The sequence below is a fragment of the Colletotrichum acutatum genome (assembly GCF_030867785.1).
Source record: "Colletotrichum acutatum strain CBS 112980 chromosome Unknown BDZ83scaffold_27, whole genome shotgun sequence".
Lineage (NCBI taxonomy): Eukaryota > Fungi > Ascomycota > Sordariomycetes > Glomerellales > Glomerellaceae > Colletotrichum > Colletotrichum acutatum.
Window position 1 is genome coordinate 74,579 of NW_026849021.1, and position 19,718 is coordinate 94,296.

General features: G+C 53.6%; 5 protein-coding genes and 2 non-coding genes across 7 annotated transcripts; 5 read left to right on the forward strand and 2 right to left on the reverse strand.

The window, feature by feature from the left end:
* Positions 1-3,314: 3,314 nt before the first annotated feature.
* Positions 3,315-4,704, forward strand: BDZ83DRAFT_750294 (uncharacterized protein; the record flags this gene model as incomplete). Its single annotated transcript, XM_060513905.1, has 4 exons — positions 3,315-3,911; positions 3,979-3,987; positions 4,046-4,468; positions 4,561-4,704. The coding sequence occupies 4 exons, from the start codon at positions 3,315-3,317 to the stop codon at positions 4,702-4,704; spliced, it is 1,173 nt and encodes a 390-aa protein (XP_060367079.1).
* Positions 4,705-5,471: 767 nt separating this feature from the next.
* BDZ83DRAFT_613968 (isoprenylcysteine carboxyl methyltransferase) lies at positions 5,472-6,512 on the forward strand. Its single transcript, XM_060507791.1, has 2 exons — positions 5,472-6,405; positions 6,462-6,512. Exon 1 carries the CDS (start codon positions 5,604-5,606, stop codon positions 6,357-6,359), a length of 756 nt encoding a protein of 251 aa, XP_060367080.1. The 5' UTR covers positions 5,472-5,603; the 3' UTR covers positions 6,360-6,405; positions 6,462-6,512.
* Positions 6,513-6,844: 332 nt separating this feature from the next.
* On the forward strand, positions 6,845-6,926 carry BDZ83DRAFT_t98. The gene has a single exon. It is a non-coding gene; the product is annotated as a tRNA-Leu (tRNA).
* BDZ83DRAFT_695307 (sugar transporter) lies at positions 6,909-9,068 on the reverse strand (the record flags this gene model as incomplete). Its single annotated transcript, XM_060511355.1, has 3 exons — positions 6,909-7,959; positions 8,026-8,784; positions 8,857-9,068. The coding sequence occupies 3 exons, from the start codon at positions 9,066-9,068 to the stop codon at positions 7,299-7,301; spliced, it is 1,632 nt and encodes a 543-aa protein (XP_060367081.1). The 3' UTR covers positions 6,909-7,298.
* Positions 9,069-9,943: 875 nt separating this feature from the next.
* Positions 9,944-12,286, forward strand: BDZ83DRAFT_649867 (alpha-L-fucosidase; the record flags this gene model as incomplete). Its single annotated transcript, XM_060510323.1, has 1 exon — positions 9,944-12,286. The coding sequence occupies one exon, from the start codon at positions 9,944-9,946 to the stop codon at positions 12,284-12,286; it is 2,343 nt and encodes a 780-aa protein (XP_060367082.1).
* Positions 12,287-15,218: 2,932 nt separating this feature from the next.
* Positions 15,219-17,122, forward strand: BDZ83DRAFT_649868 (NUDE protein; the record flags this gene model as incomplete). The annotated part of the gene is made up of 2 exons (XM_060510324.1): positions 15,219-15,446; positions 15,539-17,122. The coding sequence occupies 2 exons, from the start codon at positions 15,219-15,221 to the stop codon at positions 17,120-17,122; spliced, it is 1,812 nt and encodes a 603-aa protein (XP_060367083.1).
* Positions 17,123-18,299: 1,177 nt separating this feature from the next.
* Positions 18,300-18,391, reverse strand: BDZ83DRAFT_t104. Its single transcript has one exon. It is a non-coding gene; the product is annotated as a tRNA-Glu (tRNA).
* Between the last annotated feature and the right edge of the window lie 1,327 nt (positions 18,392-19,718).

A 19,718-nucleotide genomic window follows, 5' to 3' on the forward strand; every position in this document is an offset into this window, starting at 1 on the left:
TGGCCCTGTTTTCTTAAACCTGCGGATTTGCAACTCGAGGACGTCGGGAAACAGAATGGATGACCCGTATCTGATAAAAGACTCGTTGCATGAAGACTCGGTTGCGGAGAAGGCTGCATCCTAATACACCTTTACAAAGTCTGGGTTATGATGACCGCACGAACTTCAAAAATTTCGTTGAGGCTTCACGAGGACCACATGATGTAGAACGCGAGTGCGAAGTTGGTGGTTGTCGGAAACTTCCAGTCTTAGTTTGGACGACGAAGAACTATTTCAAATGCACCCAGACTCCCAAAACGAATGAAACTCAAATGTGTAGTGTTCCCAACCAAAAATTATCTGTACCTACAATAAGCTTTGCGGTAACACTGTACCGGGAAGAGTGTGACTCTTGTAAGCGGGATGGATCTTCGGACATAGCCGTGAATCCGAGACGATCGTCAGCCAGACAAAGCTTGAATCATCCGAAGCTTGAGAGAAGGCGGCTCCTTGATGAAGGGGTCGGATCACGGGAAGGGGGGTGCTTTGGACGGCCTGGGGGAGCACAACCCGTTAGACGTTTCCAATGCGCGTCAATTATGCAATGAGCATACAAGGCCTACCTTACGTGACTCGAACCTCACATGCGTGGTGTTGGGAAGCAAGCCTTCTTCCTCCGATCCGCAAATTCTACCTAGACTAGTCGGGATCTTTCAAGCTACAAGCTACAAGTTTGCCCTCTAGTAACACTTACTGAACGGGTACAACGTTGGTTAATACACCGTCTTGAAGGTGATGCGCTCATGGGTAGTAAGCCAAACAGCCTACAGGTACTCAGAAACCTTTTGCTTCCTGCTACAAAGCAGTGTCAAACAACACTCTCCTCTCCAAGATAGTCTACATAGGCTCAGACCCCCCAAACCGAGAACGACAGTCTTGCGGTTAGAGCGGGCAAGACGTGCCGCACTCTGAACAGCCAGTGTCTGTTCCTTGCGTTCGGTTCATTCGGTCGCCGTCACTTCGTCTTGAGCCTCATTTGTGGTCTTCTCGCTGCTGTGAGCTTGGGTCGGCTTACTACTCAAAGCATAGATACTGGGTTTGGGGAGTTCCAGGAGATATTTTTCCATAGTCGTCGGCACGTCGGAAACTCTTGTCGTACTACGAGACGGCCGGGTGCCCGTCACCGCGTGCATCTTTCCGATTTTCTATCTGAAGATGACTGAGTTGTGATAGTAGGTCCCCATATTGGAGGTATTATGTGTTGTGGATGAGACTTGTCGGCGATTTGCTCATTTCTTCTGAAATCTGGGTTTATCTAGAACGGAGGAACGGTTCCATTACTTCGGTATCAATGTTTATTGAAGAAATGCCGGATGTTGATTGAGAATCCAAGTACTTCCGATATGGGACTGTGTGAGGGGGGGAAATCTGATATTTTCCTCATAATGACAAGTTTGATACTCTTTATAGGTCGTTCTGATTATGTTAGCACTCGCATCACAATATTTGCGTCCCAAAGGCGAATCGCGAAGTTCAAAGACGGGTGATTTGGCGTCTGCGGGTGTTTGGTCGTCGGTAAGACGCAGTAGATGATCCCATGCTACCCGAACAACAAGAACAACGTAAGCATGGTCTGTTGCTTAATACGGAGCAGAACTTTGGGCAATCTGATGATGGAGCCAATGGTGTCGGAACTTCGCAAAAGGTGGATAGTGGGTGTTGTTCATCACAGCCATTGAGTGATTCGCCGTTATGTGTTGGAGGAACATGTGTCTGATACCTAGACGACGCATCGAATTCAGCAGGACAAAGAAAAGCACTGGGAATAAGGTGAGTCGACAGCTGGAAGATGCTGATGCAACTTCAGAGTGTACCGATTGTTCCGTGGCCAGAATCACTGGGATGGACCATGGGTGGTTGGTCATCATGGCGGTGTATTTGACATTTCATCACGACGCGGTCAGACTTTCCGGTAAAGATTCACTCAAGAGTTTGCTTTTCTTGGCTGGTTAAACATGCACATGTCCATTGTCGCCTGTGTGTTTGATAAATCGGGGTAACGAGGCGGTAAAAGAGCGACCAGGGTGCCTCGTTGAACATCAGGATGTAGACTTTGGTTGTTTTACCGCGTGAAGGACTGCTAGTCCTCACTGCTCTAACCTCAAGTGATCATCCACTCTCCCAAACCTCATGAACTGATGCAGTTGAACGTCGGTTCCGAAGAGGATTCTCGTAGTCAACAAGCAGTGTCAAAAAGTGTTTCCGCTGACCCCCGAGATCACGGTAACTGGGTGCGCTACATCGAGATGGCGGCGGCTAGCAAGAGAGCAAACCGTCTCAAAAAAAGAGAGTGGGAACAGTAAACCTCGGAGCGGTCGACCCGGGGTCGCGGACCGAAACTCACTCCTACCGGTATCATGCGCTCGAGGCTATCAGAGTGACGGAGACCGAGAGTAAACAAACTCAATTGATGAAAAGATATCTCACTGACGTCGCCGAAGCTTCTCATCACGAGTCTTATTTCATGACGTTGAAGTCTAGCGCCGGAAGCACGGCGTCAAATTCGCCCAACCACCTGATCAGATCATCACCTCAGAGGATGGCCCCGCGACTCAGGGCATCAGCGGCGCTGCCGGTGGTGCATTCTCTCTTCCTTAACAATTCGATTGCAAGCGAGAGCGAGTTCTGGCCAAGCCGGATTAGGATGCGAAAAGAACAGCGGGGATTCGGGGGGGACGGGGAAAGCGAGAGATATGCGGGCTAGCTAACCACGGCAGTGTCTTGGCTTTCTCCGACCCCGTTCAGCCAACCCAGGATCTGCATTCAGAGCATGGTAGGGGCAATAGGCAGCAAATTAGACTTTTTTTTGCCAAAGGACTGAACCTGACTAGACTCGACTTATTCGCGGGTTCCGGCCGGCCAACACGTCGGGGTGTCGGGTTGGAATACGCGGATAGCTCGCTGTCTCTCCCTCAGCCCCCACGTGATGGCATGGCACTTTTCTCTTTGCAGGTTCTTCATGGAGATGGGTGTTCCTGGAAAAAAAGGGAAAAGGGGACCAAAGTTCTTTATCTGACATAAACAATCGTTGCCAAATTGACTCCCCGCGATCTGTTAGGCGTCTGCATTGCACAGTCGCGACAACTCGACTGCCCTCTCCGTGAGCAGACGCAGACTGTGTGCTGAAAGCGCAATCTCACGCCCGACTCACTCACCGGCCTCCCGCTCACCTTTTTATGAGGGCCGTTCCGCGACATCCGACACCGTAGCAATCGCCAGGAAGAGGCCCCATCACTTCATCAGCCCGTCCTCACAATCTCCGTAGACCGTCAACCATGACCGAGCCCTCGTCCGCCGACAATGGCGGCGGCATCGTAGGCCGCGTCCGGGGCGCGTCCATCTCCATCATGAACGCGAACCCGCAATTGGGCATGTGGCAGGCCGCCGGCACAGCAATCGCCCAGGCGCCGAACCTCACCGAGCTCCGCGACCCCGAATCAGGCGGCGACAACATCGCCTTCACGGCGCAGGGCCACTCGGCGCGCTACGCCGTCCAGGAACCCCACGGCGACCTGGCGCTCATCCGATCCAACACGGGTCGGCGCGCGTCGACGTTTTCTATTAATGGGCAGTCGTCTGCCGGTGGGCGAAACGTGTTTAACGACAAATCAGAAAATATCAGGGAAACGGACGAACCCGCTGTGCTGAATGAGACTTCGGACGAAGCACGGCCGGGGACGGGGACGCATGATGAGAGCCTGCTGCCCAGCGAGGGTCAACAGTTCCAGCGACGACAGAGTCTGTATCAGAAGCACGCAGCGGAGGAGAAGGCGCCATGGAAAACGACGATTGTCAATGGATTGAAGGCTTTTTGGAAGTTCTTCCTCACGCCGTCAGGGTTCATCATCACCATCTACTGCTTGAATATTGTCGTACGTATCCCACTTCAGCCGCACGTCCTTTTGAAGACGAGACATGCTAACATGAGGCGACTCTTAGGCCTGGGGAGTAAGTTCACATCATGATGTATGAGAATGAAGCCGGCGATACTGACTCACCCTCGCAGGCCATGCTCTTCTTCCTCCTCCTCAAGGCCGCACCAGCAATGAACTACCCGACCGCCGACGACGACAACTCACCCCGCAAGAAGTGGCTCGAAATCTCCAGTCAGATCCTCAACGCCCTCTTCTGCGTAACGGGCTTCGGTCTCGCGCCCTGGCGCTTCCGCGACCTGTACTGGTACATCCGCGCCGTCAACTTCAAGAACCAGGCGGCGATGCTCAAGCTCGCGGCGCAGAACAAGAGCTGGTTCCGGCCGCCTGCGTGGGCTCTGCAGGGCGAGAAGGCGCCTGAGACGTTTACTGGCCAGGTCGCGCCGCCAACGGCGTTGTGGAAGTTGGGATTCACGATTTGGATGATGGTTTGGAATACGTTTTTGCAGGCTGTATTGTGTTATTTCATGTGGGGATATAACCGGCTTGATCGACCTGTAAGTTGACTATGATTTCCTGCGCCTGGGCCAGATCCTGGGCTCGACAGTTGTCGACGTGGTCTTGAAGTGAAGCTAACGTGCAACCACAGTCCTGGGCAACTGGCACCTTCATCGGCTTGGGATGCGGTGTTGCTATGCTTGCCGGTCTCATGTCCTGGTGGGAAGGCCGGAAGGTGAAGCAGATTGAAGGCCCAGAGGTCAAGGTTGTTGAAGGAGAGCCTGGAGAAGTGTAATATGTACTATCTAATTTGGTGTTGTCTGGCATAGACATAGAGGTGGCATGGGAGGTAGACTTGTCTTTGGTTTTAGAGCGACTTGAGTTGCATGTGGCAACTCACGACTACGATGGATAATGATATGCAACTACAGCACTCGCACCCGCAGTCGCAATTCTTCTTCTTGTCTTTCAGCGTGTTTGAGCTGGACAGCTCTTGAAATGCAGCTTGTCAGGTTGGTGCATCGGAGGTCTGCCTGTCGAGCTGAGTCGATGCCCCTCTCGAGATAACTTCCAGAGAACCTAGTGTGAGAGCGCAATGAGACTCAGATAAGCTGTTCACAAGCTGACGAGGATGATGTGCAGCGATCGAACAGCTTCACTCAAAACCTAGACGTCATGGTCACTAGAAATGGCGTTTTACAGTTTCATTTAAAAGTGATACAAAGTCTTCAAAGTTTGGCCCAGCTCTTGAAGTCTGACGAACTCCATCAAGTGAAGGATCGAAGCCATTGTTCTACTGCCGTAATCGGCCACACGTCGATGTGCCGCTCTTAATCGCCTATCCGCAAAGTCTCTGATTGAAAAATCTAGACTTTCAACAACAACAATAAGGTTAAAACATTATTATTCAATCTGAGTAAATCGCAGTACGGGGATCAATGTCGTAGCATGAACCAGACGTAATTCCGACGACACGGGCAAGGATATCTGGAATACTTCCTTTTCCACGCGATAAGCTGCTCGAGAAAAGTATCTCCAGATATAATTGGCCTGTGCTTTTGCCACCCCACAAGCGTCACGCGGTATTGGATTAGTCGTCTCGCGATGCCTCGGTTCTTCTCACCACCACTCGTCTTCATCTTGAACGTCGCTTCTTCATACCTTACTCTACAAACCAAGTAGAACGCCGTCAAGATGTCTATATCCCAGGCATCCCTCTCGGTCGCAATCTTGGCCTCCACCCTCGGAACCTACATAGGCCTCCTAAACCCCAACCCCGAACCACCCCCAAAACCAAACGACAACCTTCACCACCACAACCACCAACATCACCAACCGCAAACCAAACACGCAGACTCGATCCGCTGGATGCACCTCACCCACAGACACACCCCAAAAGTAATCCTCCTCCCCCTCGCCCTCCTCTCCCTCCACCTCGCCGCCCTCTCCCTCTACACGCCCAACATCCCGCCCTCCATCCTCCGCCACGGCGCCGAAAACGGCCTCAGCGCCTCCCTAACAACCTGGTCCGCCTCAACCCTCCTCCCGCTCGCCGCAATCTTCTTCGCCGGCGTCCCGCTCCGCCTCGGGCCCTACCGCTCCCTCGGCAAGAACTTCACCTTCCAGCTCACGAAACCGGATCAGCTCAAGACGACGGGGATTTACAGGTACCTCCAGCACCCGAGCTACACGGGCGTCATCGTGCTCGTGCTGTCGAACGTCGCGCTGCTGGCTAGGCTCGACGGCGTGCTGAGCTGCTGGGTTGCGCCGGCGTGGCATCAGGGGTTGAGGAGCGTGCAGTGGGTTCTCGGTCCTGCTGCGTGCTGTGTGTTCTTGTTTGGGGTGTGGACGAGGGTGAGAGAGGAGGAGGGCATGTTGAGGGAGGAGTTTGGGGAGAAGTGGGAGAGGTGGCATGCTTCGACGGCGCGGTTTGTGCCGTATGTTTTCTGATTGAGACGTTGCGTTATGATGGTTCGAGGTTGATATCCGTGGTAGACTTACTATGCAGTCAAGACATCTTCTTATTAGTATTGACAATGTGATCTCTCTCACTCTTGGTTCTTTCATCTCTGGGCTAATACCGCTTTGGCATTTGAGTACCACCACACGCAATAGAGCAATTAATCTCATTCTTTGCTCTCGTGGCTCCTTATCTGTCCCCATCGCGACCTTGAACCCCATAAACTTCACCTCTCGATACCTCTTTACCTCTTCTCAAAGACAACCAATTTTCCAATCACCACTCACCATTCTCAATCATCTCAGCCAAACGACCCCAAACCCCAAATCCCACAATAGAATGGATCCAACCAACAACCAATCCACAACACCAAAACCATGCATATTGCTCCACACCTAGGGCCGCACACCCTCCACCACAATCTGCATCCCGCCATGAGCACCTTGCCGTCTCCAAATCTTCATGGAACTACACAGGCAAGATGGCCGAGCGGTCTAAGGCGCTAGCTTCAGGTGCTAGTCAAGTAATTGGCGTGGGTTCGAATCCCACTCTTGTCAACTCATCACCGCTCTGATGCGTTAAATCTTTTGCCTTTTTGCCTAGGTGTGTGAAGAGGTTGAATTTTTGTAGTATTGGATGGGTTGGAGGTATATGTGACGATACAAAGTGCCTTGTGGGGCTTCCAGTCACTGAGCGGGTTTATATAAGGAACAGTCGGGGTACGATTCAGTCAGAGAAGACGTACGGGTATGCTGGCAGAACCTCGCCTAGAGTCGTTCACAAAGTCCTTGACGCGAGATGAAATGAAATCGGATATCGGAGCCCTTTGAAAACCAAAGGACAGACTATCAACAATACGCTATCCAGATCAATACCAAACCGACGTCATGCCTCGTGTCATGCCATGCGTAAACACCAGCCCCGGTGCCTCAAAGTTGCGAAACCCCATTCTGGCGATCAAGCTTCGCCTTTTCCCTCTTCGCATCCGCAATCTTGATACTCAACTTGACAGGCTTGCCGCCCGGCGTCTCAAAGATGGTGTCAATCTCCTCCAGGTTCAGCTTACTCGTCTCAGGGAAGACGTAGTAACTGATGATAATCTGGATAAAGTTGTACACAATGTACACGGCCCAGATCTTGTACCCAACTTTCCCGACACCGATGCCGATACCATAGTTGTGCACAACGGCCGCGATGGCCTGGAACATGGCAAACAGGCCCATGCCCTTGGCACGTAACGGCAGCGAGAGCAGCTCGACCGGGTAGAGGTTGTGCATGGTCGCGATGAAGGTGGCGCTGCAGACCTGGAAGAGGTAGATCCAGACGACTGTCAGGATGGCCGTCGTCTTCTGCTCGCTGAGGTTGTACTGCCAGCTCGTGATGGTGACGGCAATCTGTGCGCAAATCATACTAATCAAACCGGCGAAAATGAGGGTGCGACGACGGAAGTAGTCGATGATGTAGGAGCCGAAGAGGGTGAAGACGAAGTAGATTGCCGTCGAGCCGAGGCTGATGCCGAGCTGGTCGAGTTGCGAGGTGATGCCGATTGTGTCGAGCGCGGGGGCCAGGTAGTATCCGATGATGCCGCCTCTGTTGGTGGCTTTTATTAGCATTTGACAGTAATAGAGAGCGAGTGGACTCAGAGAAATAACGTACCCATTCCACTGTTGGAAAACAGCGTAGACAGCCAGCACAACAGTGCGGAACCACACGGCCTTGGTGAAGAAGACACGGAAATCCCAGGTGGCGCGGAACCCAGCCTTTGTGGTCTCGATGGACTCTTCAATCTGCAGGATCATGAGGTCGACAATCTCGTGGTTGATGTCGTTGTCAGTCGTCATGTACCTTGCCACGACGCGACGGGCTTCCTCCTTCTTGCCGCGCATGTAGAGGAAACGAGGCGACTCTGGGCACAAGAAGTAGATTGTGACACACACGAAGAGAGGGAAGATGGCCTGGATGAAGAAGGCCATTCGCCACTGCCAGTCGCTGTCCCAGTTCGTCAACCCCATCATGATACCAATCATCATCAGCGAGCCGACCTGGAAACACGCGCCAAACACACCAACGAGGCGGCCACGAAGATGTACTGGCGCGAGCTCAGCAACGTACTGCGGCGCGGTGCAAAGCGCTGTGCCGAATCCAAGGACGAGACGGCCGACGAAGAGACAGGCCAGGTTTGGGGCCATGGCCTGCATGATAGCAGCGATGATGACGAGAGCGTTGCCGAGGAAATTTACACCGCGACGGCCGAGGACGTCGGCGCAGCTGAGGAAGGGAGCGCCCAGGAAGCCACCAATTTGCATCAGAGCATTGATCGTGGAGATGATGACACCTGCATTACCGAAGCCGTAGAAGTCGTGCCAACGGTCATTGGAGTTGATTCCGCTGATGACACCCCAGTCGATACCGAAACTAATCACAGAATGATCAGCACCATCATCCATTGCCTCCGTCAAAGACAAGCAGGATCCGCCGTTTTCTTACCCTGCTTGGTTGCAGCCCATCACGAGCATGTACCCAAAAATGTAAAGGCCAGTCTTGGACTTCAGTGTAAGGGCCTCGGCTGACTTGCGCATCATGTCGGCCTCTGAGATGCGGGTTGCCGCAACTTCTTCCACGGCAACACCAATCTTATTCGCCTGGGCGACATCGTCGTGAAAGATGACCGTGTGGTCAACGTCTTCTCGAGGCGCCATGATTGGCTAGACGTTCTTGCTTTAGCACAGGAGACGGTTTCGTGAAATCTCCTCAGGTTGGTCGAGGCAAATGGAAACGCGGGTGAAGAAACGAGAAGCCCGAGTATCTGGAACCGTAGGATCTCAGGTTGCAGCGGCGCCTCGGCGGATATATAGAGCTTCCCCAACCTCAACTCTGGGAGCGGGAAGACACGACCAGAAGGGCTGCCTTCATCCTGCACTGCTACCCTTCTAGTGCAACACGGAATGGTCTTCCGACAGCTGGGCCTCGAACCCTGAAGAGGCATGCGATCCCCAGACTCTCAGGCGTTCCCACTGGCCATGTGGTTCACATGAGATGCTCCTTGCAGCACGAACCAGTCCAAATCTACTGCCGATTCCCCTTCCTTCGCCTCTAGGGCAACCTCTGTATTTCCCCAAGATCCACCCAACAGCTCAGACAGCATCGGCTTTGTCTGACGATGATTGGCCGTAGCGGTTGTAGACATGCAGTTGGATCAGACCAGGCGTCGCATCCCTCCGGAATGAGAATACTCGGTCTGCTTTCACCCGTGATGATTGGCTCGAGGCAAACGGCCGGCCGGCTACCCCACACTCCCCGAGCCAATTTTCCTCAAATGATACGACGCCGAGGCTTCTACCCTGGTCGATCGTGGGTTGTCTGGGGTTAAAGTCGTCTAGGGCCGCCCGGTTCTCCTCGTCTTTGAAAGAGGGCTTTTGGACGGCCAGAACAGATTCTGATCACCAGCTCATCAGAGTTTTGTCTTTTCCCCAACCCCTTTGTCTTGGAAGCTTGGGGTCCAGACTAGATCAGACTGTCTCTCGAAGTAGTCCAACACGGGCACCGGCATACCGGCACGTCGTTCCCAGGCAGAATGTCCCCCGTTCATGGTCCAGAAAGCTTCGGCTCCGGCTCCGGCGAGGGCCGATCACCCACTTCCTCGCGTCTCCACTACCAGTCCCCCGCCTCCGAATGGTCTGAGGCCCTACCAATCGGCAACGGGCGGCTAGGTGCCATGGTCTATGGGCGAACTGACACCGAGCTCTTGCAATTAAATGAGGACTCGGTGTGGTACGGCGGGCCACAGGACAGGACACCCAGAGACGCTCTCCGCCACTTGCCGAAACTTCGACAGCTCATCCGAGATGAAAAGCACGCCGAGGCCGAGTCTCTCGTGAGAGAGGCCTTCTTCGCGACGCCCGCCAGCATGCGGCACTATGAACCGCTAGGCACTTGCACCGTTGAATTCGGTCACGCCACCGGGGATGTGACGGACTACCGCCGATACCTGTGTCTAGAGACCGCGCAGACGACTGTCGAATATCAATGTCGGGGTGTCTCTTACCGTCGAGACGCCATTTCCAGCTTCCCGGACAATGTACTGGCATTCAGAATTACGGCATCGGAGGCCGCTCGATTCGTCATTCGGCTGAACCGAGTTGGCGAGATTGAGTGGGAGACCAACGAGTTCCTCGACAGCATCGACGCAGTGGGCGGGCAGATTACGCTGAGTGCAACGCCTGGCGGAAAGAATAGCAATCGGCTGTCTATTGTTCTCAAGGTTTCCTGCGATGATGCTGCAGGATCCGTAGAGACTGTCGGTAACTGTGTCGTGGTGACCTCTTCAGCGTGTACGATTGCCATTGGCGCTCAGACAACCTACCGAGAGAACGAGCCCGAAGAAGCCGCTAGGGGTGATGTCCTCAAGGCATTGAAATCCCCGTGGGCCACACTGGTTGATCGTCATCAGATGGACTATCGGAACCTCTTTGGCAGAACGACACTTCGTATGTGGCCTGATGCCAACCATCTCCCAACAGATGAGCGAATCAAGGAGAACCGAGACCCCGGGCTGATTGCTCTATACCACAATTACGGTAGGTATTTGCTCATCTCAGCAAGCCGTAACTCTGTGAAGGCGCTGCCTGCGACGCTGCAAGGCATCTGGAACCCTTCTTTTGCTCCACCTTGGGGATGCAAGTATACCATCAACATCAACCTTCAGATGAATTATTGGCCGGCCGGGCCGTGTGACTTGACCGAGTGCTCTGTTCCGATGCTCGACTTGCTAGAGCGGATGGCGGAGCGGGGAAGAAAGACGGCAAAGGCCATATACGGCTGTGGAGGATGGTGTGCGCACCACAACACTGATATATGGGCAGATACAGACCCCCAAGACCGATGGATGCCATCTACTATCTGGCCCCTCGGCGGTGTCTGGGTTTGTATCGACGTATTTGAGATTTTGCAATATCAGTATGACGAGGCCCTTCACAAGCGAGCCGCGGCTGTCCTGGAGGGCTGTATCGTTTTCCTTCTCGACTTCCTGGTGCCATCAGCTTGCGGCACATACTTGGTAACGAACCCATCGCTATCACCCGAGAATACCTTTATCACTGATTCAGGCGACGCTGGTATTCTCTGCGAAGGTTCCGCCATCGACATGACTATTATTCGAATAGCTTTTGAGAGATATCTCTGGAGTGCTGATAAACTGCGCGTTGATAGCCAGTTACGAACCAAAGTGAAAGAAGCCCTCGGCAAGGTGCCCGAGTTGTCTGTCAACGCCGACGGCTTGATTCAAGAGTGGGGAGTAAAGGATTACAAAGAGCTTGAGCCGGGCCATCGGCATGTCTCCCACTTATTTGGGCTGTACCCGGGAGAAAGCATCAGCCCTGGGAGATCTCCAGAGCTGGCGACTGCTGCAAAAAGAGTGCTAGAACGGAGAGCAGTGCATGGAGGCGGACACACGGGTTGGAGCAGGGCTTGGTTGCTCAATCTCCATGCTCGACTCCTGGATGCCGAAGGCTGCGGTCAGCATATGGATATGCTGCTCGGGAGCTCGACGTTGCCGAACATGCTCGATAATCACCCGCCGTTCCAGATTGACGGCAACTTTGGTGGGTGTGCCGGCATTCTCGAGTGCCTGGTTCAGTCCAGTATTTTGCAAGATACCACAGTGACACATGTAATCGAGATTCGACTTCTCCCGTCATGTCCCACAAGCTGGCCCGATGGAAAGCTTTCACGGGCCCGGACCAAGGGTGGATGGCTTGTGACGTTGGAGTGGCGGAACGGCAGTATCACGGAACCGGTCTTGGTGGAATACCCTAGTACGGAAAATGCTGAGGCTCAAATTGTTTTCCCCGATGGTTCTCGGACGATTGTGTGTGGCGGTGCGCCATTGTCCAAGCAATATGTAGAGCGCCAAGCATAGGAAGGCTAGAATTGTTGATGATCCCAGCCACTTTCATCAATAGATGGACGGCGGAGCTTCGAAACTTTTTGAGGTTGCTCATGATTCTACGAGCCATCGTCTCATCGTCGGCTTAACTCTCGAGTTGCCGAACATGCGAATACACAAGATAACCCCATTGCTGCATATTTCTTCAGAATACGGGCGCTCGTCCCGAAAGGTTTGTGAAGTCTGGCCTTGACGAAAATTCGGGTGAAGATGACAAGATGGGAAAAACAATAACACATGGGCCCCCTCATTTCCCACGTTTATTTGGCGATCGAGATTTCAGTGCCGCGGCGAACGGACGTTGTCTGCAGGGCGCAAATGGCCCGAGAGTCGGCACTATGACCGCCACTTCCGAGCGGTTGGCGTGAAACATTCGAGACTATGAAGTTGGAAGCCTTTTTCGGTCAAAGGGCCGTGGTATCGGCTCGAGATGGATCTTTGGATGACTGGGTCAGGGTCCGCCGAGAGGCTGCACTTGCACCGGCCGTCCGGTTCGTTACGTCAATATCGATTGGACGGTTGCATCGGAAGCGACATGAGAACGGAGGGGACGACTTGTATCTGCGACGGGTGTGACGATCGCCGGCCGGGCAGAAATTGGCGGCGGAAGATGCGCGGAGCACTGGAACGGAGCTCCCTGCTCGTTGGGGAGGATCTCCCGCGTGGGTATCCGTTGGACTAGTGCAACTTTGAACTAGCGAGCCGGTAATTTTTGGAAGGTCAGCTGCATGAGAGGATGGCCTAGGATTTTGGGGAGCAAATGGGCGACTTTCTTAACTTTGTAGAGTTGGGGGTGGCATGAGACGGATCGATTCCCAGCGTCATGCGGATGGGACACTGGACCTTGGCGCTTGGGCGACTGAAACATGGCATCCGAACCTTTCTGCTGGCTCTCGCGAGTGATGTGACTAATTTCTTTTTTCTCTCCGACAGCCTAGGACAATCGGCATCGCAGCTTCGATCGGCGCCAACGCGGCTGCGCCTGTGCAAAGCAACCTCGGAGCGTCCAACAGGTCGCTGTCCAATGTCGTGCAGAGGCCAGAGCCAGCGAAAGCAATAGCAAGCACCGACCAGACAAGTGGGCACCAGAGCCGCAGCGAAATGAATTCAAGGCAGTTGGTGCCAGTGGTGGGCCGGAAAGGATCAGTGCATTGCATGAACCGAAACTTGGGATGACCCTGATACGGTGATCAAGTCAGCCCGGGAGCGGCCCTGCTCGCAGTCGTCGACCCGTCGTCATCCGAGGATTGGGATTGGAATTGGGGGTCAAAGTCTCTTTGGTCTGGCCGCCTGTTGGTTTGGTTTCCAGTTGCTGAGTCCGTCTGGAGGCTGCACCCAGTCACTGGCATAGTTTCGCGGCGCGTTTGCAGAGAGTCAGGAAACAATGACGCGGGAGTAGCTGCAGGACGTCCGATTTGACGAAGGCAGACAATGATTGAGACAGATGGTCTCTGGTGTATCGGTTTGCTCTGCATCCACCGGGGGCACCCAGAGATTAGAATGACTGAGAGGTAATCGCCGTCAGCCATATTGGGATAGCTTCGCCGTGGACACATTGTGAGATAGAGCCCAAGGTGGATAGACCGAAGAGTTGGGAGTGTCCTGGTAGGGAAGACTAGACGTTGATTGAAGAATTAATGCGGGTGGTTGAAGCTTGAAATGACTCCTCTGCTGCCAGCGGATGTTGCAGGAGTAAAATGACGAAGGAGGGGCAGCGACAGCACACACCAAGTGTCCACGGTACGTATCTTTTTCTCAAGAAACCTAAGGAACTGCGTAAGTGAGAAGACCGGGAGTTGGTGGACGGGTGCGGCGGTACGTACATTCGTGCGCAGAGATGCTCAGGGCAGGTAGTGTTTCCTTTTGAGGGCAGTTGCCAAAAAAAGGCACACTCTCCACCATCCAGGTTCCCATCCAACGCTGTGATTGGCAGGTCCGACATAAGAAGTCCCTTCCTGCGTCTTTTCCCGCGCCTGCCTTAGTAGTACGCAGATTGCCTTAGGTAAGGTATAATTACATAATCGCTTTCAGCCACTCACCTTTTGTTGCCCGTGGTAGCAGCCAATGGTCCAAACCCGGACTAGCGCTCTGCCACGACAAGGGGTGACAGGGGGCAACCCGCAACAGCAACAACGACGACCACCACACACCACACACGCCCGGCGCCCACACGCCCACTCCCACACTCCACGCCCACTCACGCCTGACCGACATCAACATTGCACCGACCTTTCCCTTTCCTGTCCACTCCCGTCCTGTCCCAGCCATGCCCAGCTGTGTGTCCAGTCAGTCCAGTCCCTGAAAGTCTTGTGTGTCGCCGACGACAGCGAGCGTGCAGATGCATCTCTCTTCCGCCGACATCTCACCACTGACGACGACAACGACGACGACTTCGACAAACAACGAACACGGCCACCGATAACCGACCACCACCGATCGACGACACAGGTAAGTCTTCGACACCCAGCATCAACATCGACAACCACCCACGCGACATTCCGGCCACTTCTATTCTTCCATTTCGACATCCTCCTTTTCTGAATCGGGCTGCTCATCTTTCCCACGCTTTGATACGACATCCCCAACCACCCAAAACAACAACTTCGAAGTCGGTACGTCCTATGTTTTCCACCACTCTCGATCGCGTCGAATCTGGCGAGCGATAGAAGGCTGACGACGACGACACAATAGCACGCATTTGACGACTCTTACAATCATTCACATCGACGACTACAATTTTCATTTGTATCACTTAACAACTTCTCTTTGCGACCGCAACGAGTGCCCCCACCTCGCACCTTTTGCGCCCACCAAACCCAACCACCCACAGTTACTCACCCGATAACCGCCGAGAATCACATGCGATCCGAATAAACATCGCGACGGCGTCACAATCACAACAGTCATGGCAGAGCCACCATCCTCACCGCCCAGCGAGGCGATGAGCCCCGAAGATCAGCTGCGCTGGTACAAGTCTCAATACGCATCACTCGAGGAGGAACTGTCCGAGTTCAGGGAATCCAGCAAGGAGCTAGAACAGGAACTTGAGAAGGATATCGAGCAGGCCGAAAAGAGGGAGCGCAAACTCCAGGAAAAGGCAGAGAGCCTCAAGTTCGAGGCCGAGGAGTGGAAGGTGAGATCATACCCCGTCCCGCCCGGTACCGTTTATCGGCGCGCATACCACATACCGAGAGACATCCAGTCTTAACTGACTTTCCTCTCCAGTCAAAATACAACCAAGCCAAGAAGGATGCGAATTCGGCTCAAAACACCCTCGAAAAGGAAATCACAACGCTGCGCGACACCAACAGGACACTCCAGCTCAAGCTGCGCGATATTGAGGTCGCCAACGATGATTTCGAGAGACAGGCACGAAACACCAGCTCTTCCCTCGAGGACCTCGAATCCAAGTTTAACAGTGCGATCGAGCGCAACGTCATGATGGAGGAGGAGATCAAAATCGGCGAACAGGAGCGAGAAACGCTGCGCATCGAGGCGCAACGCCTTCGCGAGGAGCTATCCGACCTCAAAATCGAGGCCGAGGTGCTCCAGGACAAGATCAAGAAGCAGGAGCAACGTCACCTGTCCGCCATATCCACCGACCTTTCTGTTCTTTCATCCCCCGTTTTCGACAAGACCCTCGATGCCTCCCCCGGCTCAACAGCGAGCTCGCCCATGGTATCGACCCCGCCCGATGCGGAAGCTCTCCCTGCTGCCAAACCCGCCCAGATCAGCGAGCCTCCGTCCCCGCCAATGTCCGACGTCTCGGCATCCGTGCCCAAGAGGATAGTCTCCCGAACACCCCTCAAGACCCCGGCCAAGACTCCGGCATCGGCGACTCGCAAATCGCGTCTGCCGTCCACCGAACACAGCATCACGCCCAAGCCTCGTTCCTTCACGACATCCGTCAGCGGCACCCGGCCGTCTGGAGGTCGTCCCTCAACGGGGCCACCGACACGCACACCCGCTCCTCGCACCGCGCCTCGCTCCATCTCCACCCGCATGCCCCCCAAGCCTGCCAACAACTCTCTCGCACACATCAGAACCCTCACAGCGCAGATGCAGCGTCTGGAGGCTCGCGTGCACAACGCACGATCGAAGCTGCCAGCCCCCGTCACAACACCCCCTCGAGCCTCGCCCCGCTCCTCGGTTCTCGGAGTCCACAGCGTACCGTCAACGGTTACTATCCGCTCACGGAAACGTCCCAGTGGCTCCACCGCCTCATCAGTAAGGGGCGACGACACTACGCCATCCAACCCCAACTTCTCTGCCAGCACAAGATCCAAGCATGTGCCTCGCCTTAGCACGTCAGGTGTCAGCCGGTTGTCTTTTGGCCCGCTGCCGAACCGGAACCCAGGGGCTGGTCTCGAACACAGCGATTCTACAATGTCTCGGCCGAGCTCACGGGCTAGCATCTCGTCGTACGCCAGGCCATCAAGTCGCACAGAAATGGCACCGCCCCGTCCCATCAGCCGCACCAGTATGTCGGGCACCCGGACACCCCTGGGTCGTCCTCGCAGCTCCTTGGGTGGCAGCCTGCACGCGCGCTCTGCTAGTATCAGCAGCCGCATCGATATTGACGAGGGCGACGAGAATGGCGAATTCAGAACACCTAGCAGGAGAGGCACGTATTCTCGTCTAGAGGCAGAAAACTCTGTGAGCGGTATCCCAGCCCCTACCAGCGGCATCCCGATGCCGAGCGGGAGACGGCAAAGCGGAGGAAGCGTCTCAGGGAGGCGAAGCTCGATGGGCCTGAGGAGTTCCATCATGGGCGCTCAGGATCAACTCGTCGAAGAGGAGACGTACTAGGCAGGATTGAATCAAACAATTACAGGAGGACTACTTGATACCAACAGAGCAGCATCGCTGCGTCTGACTACTCGACCCGGTGCATATGCAGCCGGGCCATAGGCAGCTGCGCTATTATCAGCGAGCAACATACTTACCCTCATTTTAACAGAGGAGAGAGACAAGAGAGTCTTACTCTTTTCTCCATACCTATTTCTTTTGTTCATTGCTTCTCCATGACTACAGGGTTTCCAGGGCAGGCGTGTGGATACAAACTGCTGCATCCGAGGCGTTGGTATGATTCCAGGGTTTCAAACGGGGGATACAGCATGGCGGTGCCTTCATTTTGGGGTTCTTCTCTCTGTTTTTTTGCAATCCGGGGAAATACCTTATTGTTGACACGCAAGCAAACTGCTACTACTACAACTCACTTTTACAACTACCAAACACACACCACGCCCCCCAAAGATCCGTCGAACCATACCTTGGTCTGAATATACCGGTTTATTACTTCATGATTTGCTGCTTGGGTCCCAGTGAGGCAGGTGTATGTGAATGATGCGTCGGTCAAGTCTGAGGATGAGAAAGGAATGAGCATCGGGCCAAGTACGGTGACGGATGTGATGACCGGAGGTTTCACTGATGGAGGAGAGGCATCTTGTACATCCGAAGTTTTGCTCCCAAAATTGCGCCACCTGAGGAACGGGAGAAACAAGACTTCGAAGCTGTGAAAACACTAACGGTTTGACAATGCAAATCGGATGGAATAAGGTCGGTCGTGTGATGTTTTTTCTTCGGATCTACCTAGTTTGTCGCCGATTCGGCGTTGATGGGTGGGTGGGGTGGAGTGGAGTGGGTTAAGCCGACCGATCCCGCGCCGGGGAGGGGGATGGTCGTCCGGTTCCGTTTCGTGGTGGGCCGAATGGGGGAAAATCTGCCGGCCGAATGATGGATGATGATGTATCAGAAACCTCTATCAGTAGACAAACAAGACAGATGATCAATCCTTTTCAAAATACACGGAATTGTTCTTCACTCAATCCGACCCGTGCCACTTTCCCTGTACTAGTAGTGGTGGTAGTCTCTATTGGGGTAGCCGGTCTGTATTGTTACAGTCACGCACTCACCCGCGCATTTACCAAAAGCCAACAAAATCATCGCCTAAAAAGACACTACACAAACAAAACAAAAGTATGCGTTCCCACACCGAGGTTCGAACTCGGGTCTCTCCGGAAATTCTCAGAATCGTAGACTGAAAGCGGAGTATCCTAACCACTGGACTATATGGGAATCTTTTCTGATGACCTTGATGAGGTCGTGGTGGACTTGCGGCCGCCGATGCTCTAAGTGCTCTTGGTGATGACGGCGACATTTGTTAGCTTGCCACTGCACGCAGTGACGCATTTTTCGACCGAAATAAATTGGGAAAGACCAAACACATGGACGGACAAGATAGGAGTTCAATTTTAGGTGCAGATTCCAGACTCGACAGGTCTCGGGGGGGTTGTTCTGTTTTCTCATCTCTGAATGTATTCGTCGCAAAATATCCCATCTAATCACGAATTTCAAAAGGTAGTCTCAGAAGGAGGAAAATAGCCACACCAGCCCACGTTCACTCAATGTCCATGTATCACACGGAATCAATTAGATAACATGTAGAGAATTCTCTCCAATTTTCGAAATCTCACCATCTCACTTTTAGATATACTTCGTTGCTCAACCACGGCGTTCATGCTGCGTCGCCAGAGAATGCCGGGTCACCGACGGGGAGAACATCAACTCAAATCCACACCAAGAATCTCATCCTCGCTTTCAAGCAATATGATACAAGCCTAATTGTATTGTTATATAGATATAGGAATCGCTGTCGTGATGCGATTTGATCATCAAACTCAGCTCGTACCAGGCCTCCTCCAACACGACAATCCTACTAAGTAGCCAGACACGGAAGAAGCCGCGCTCTCAGCCTTGTCTCCCAGTAAAGCTCACTAGGCTCGGCGGATACCTTCGCAACAGAAGGAAGAGCACCCCCATATTGACAGCCTCTTCCTACAATGATTATGCTTCTATGGGGGACTTCATTGGGGTACTTCATTGGGGTGCTGATCCCATCACCTTTGTATGTGTTGTCTCATGCACACATGTCGAGGGACTACGTTCGTTGTACTGGCTTGAGTAAAGACCATGGAGACTCGGCAAATATGCCAATGTACCTCTTGTAGGCGTGTCACTCGTTAGACCTCAGACATGTCATGCGCAGATCTGCCAAAGCAAGCATCTCGACTACAAGCACCTGCAGATCTGATGTATGGTACATAAGCCCAATATTCCACGGGAGTAATATCATGAGACATGAAAAGCAGCTGCTGATGATGCCTGGCCACGCACCTAGAAGACAGAACTAAGGCCGCGGCTTCGGTGCTGGTCGGTTTGTTTCGTGTTAGGTTTCTGTCAAGGCAGAGTCCTGACATGTGCATGCATAATCACATTCAGCTGGTCACTTTTCAGACTTCGATACATCCCAAGGGCTGTAGGTACAGAAGCAGCCATCCCAGCTTTGGAACTTTGACATCCGCTGGCCATAAAAAAGTAGCTTGCGGGGTGCGCAGGGAGTACC

What these genes read in the sequence shown, in the direction of transcription:
- BDZ83DRAFT_613968 (XM_060507791.1), top strand. Translation starts at nt 5,604, where the DNA reads ATGTCTATATCCCAGGCATCCCTCTCGGTCGCAATCTTGGCCTCCACC.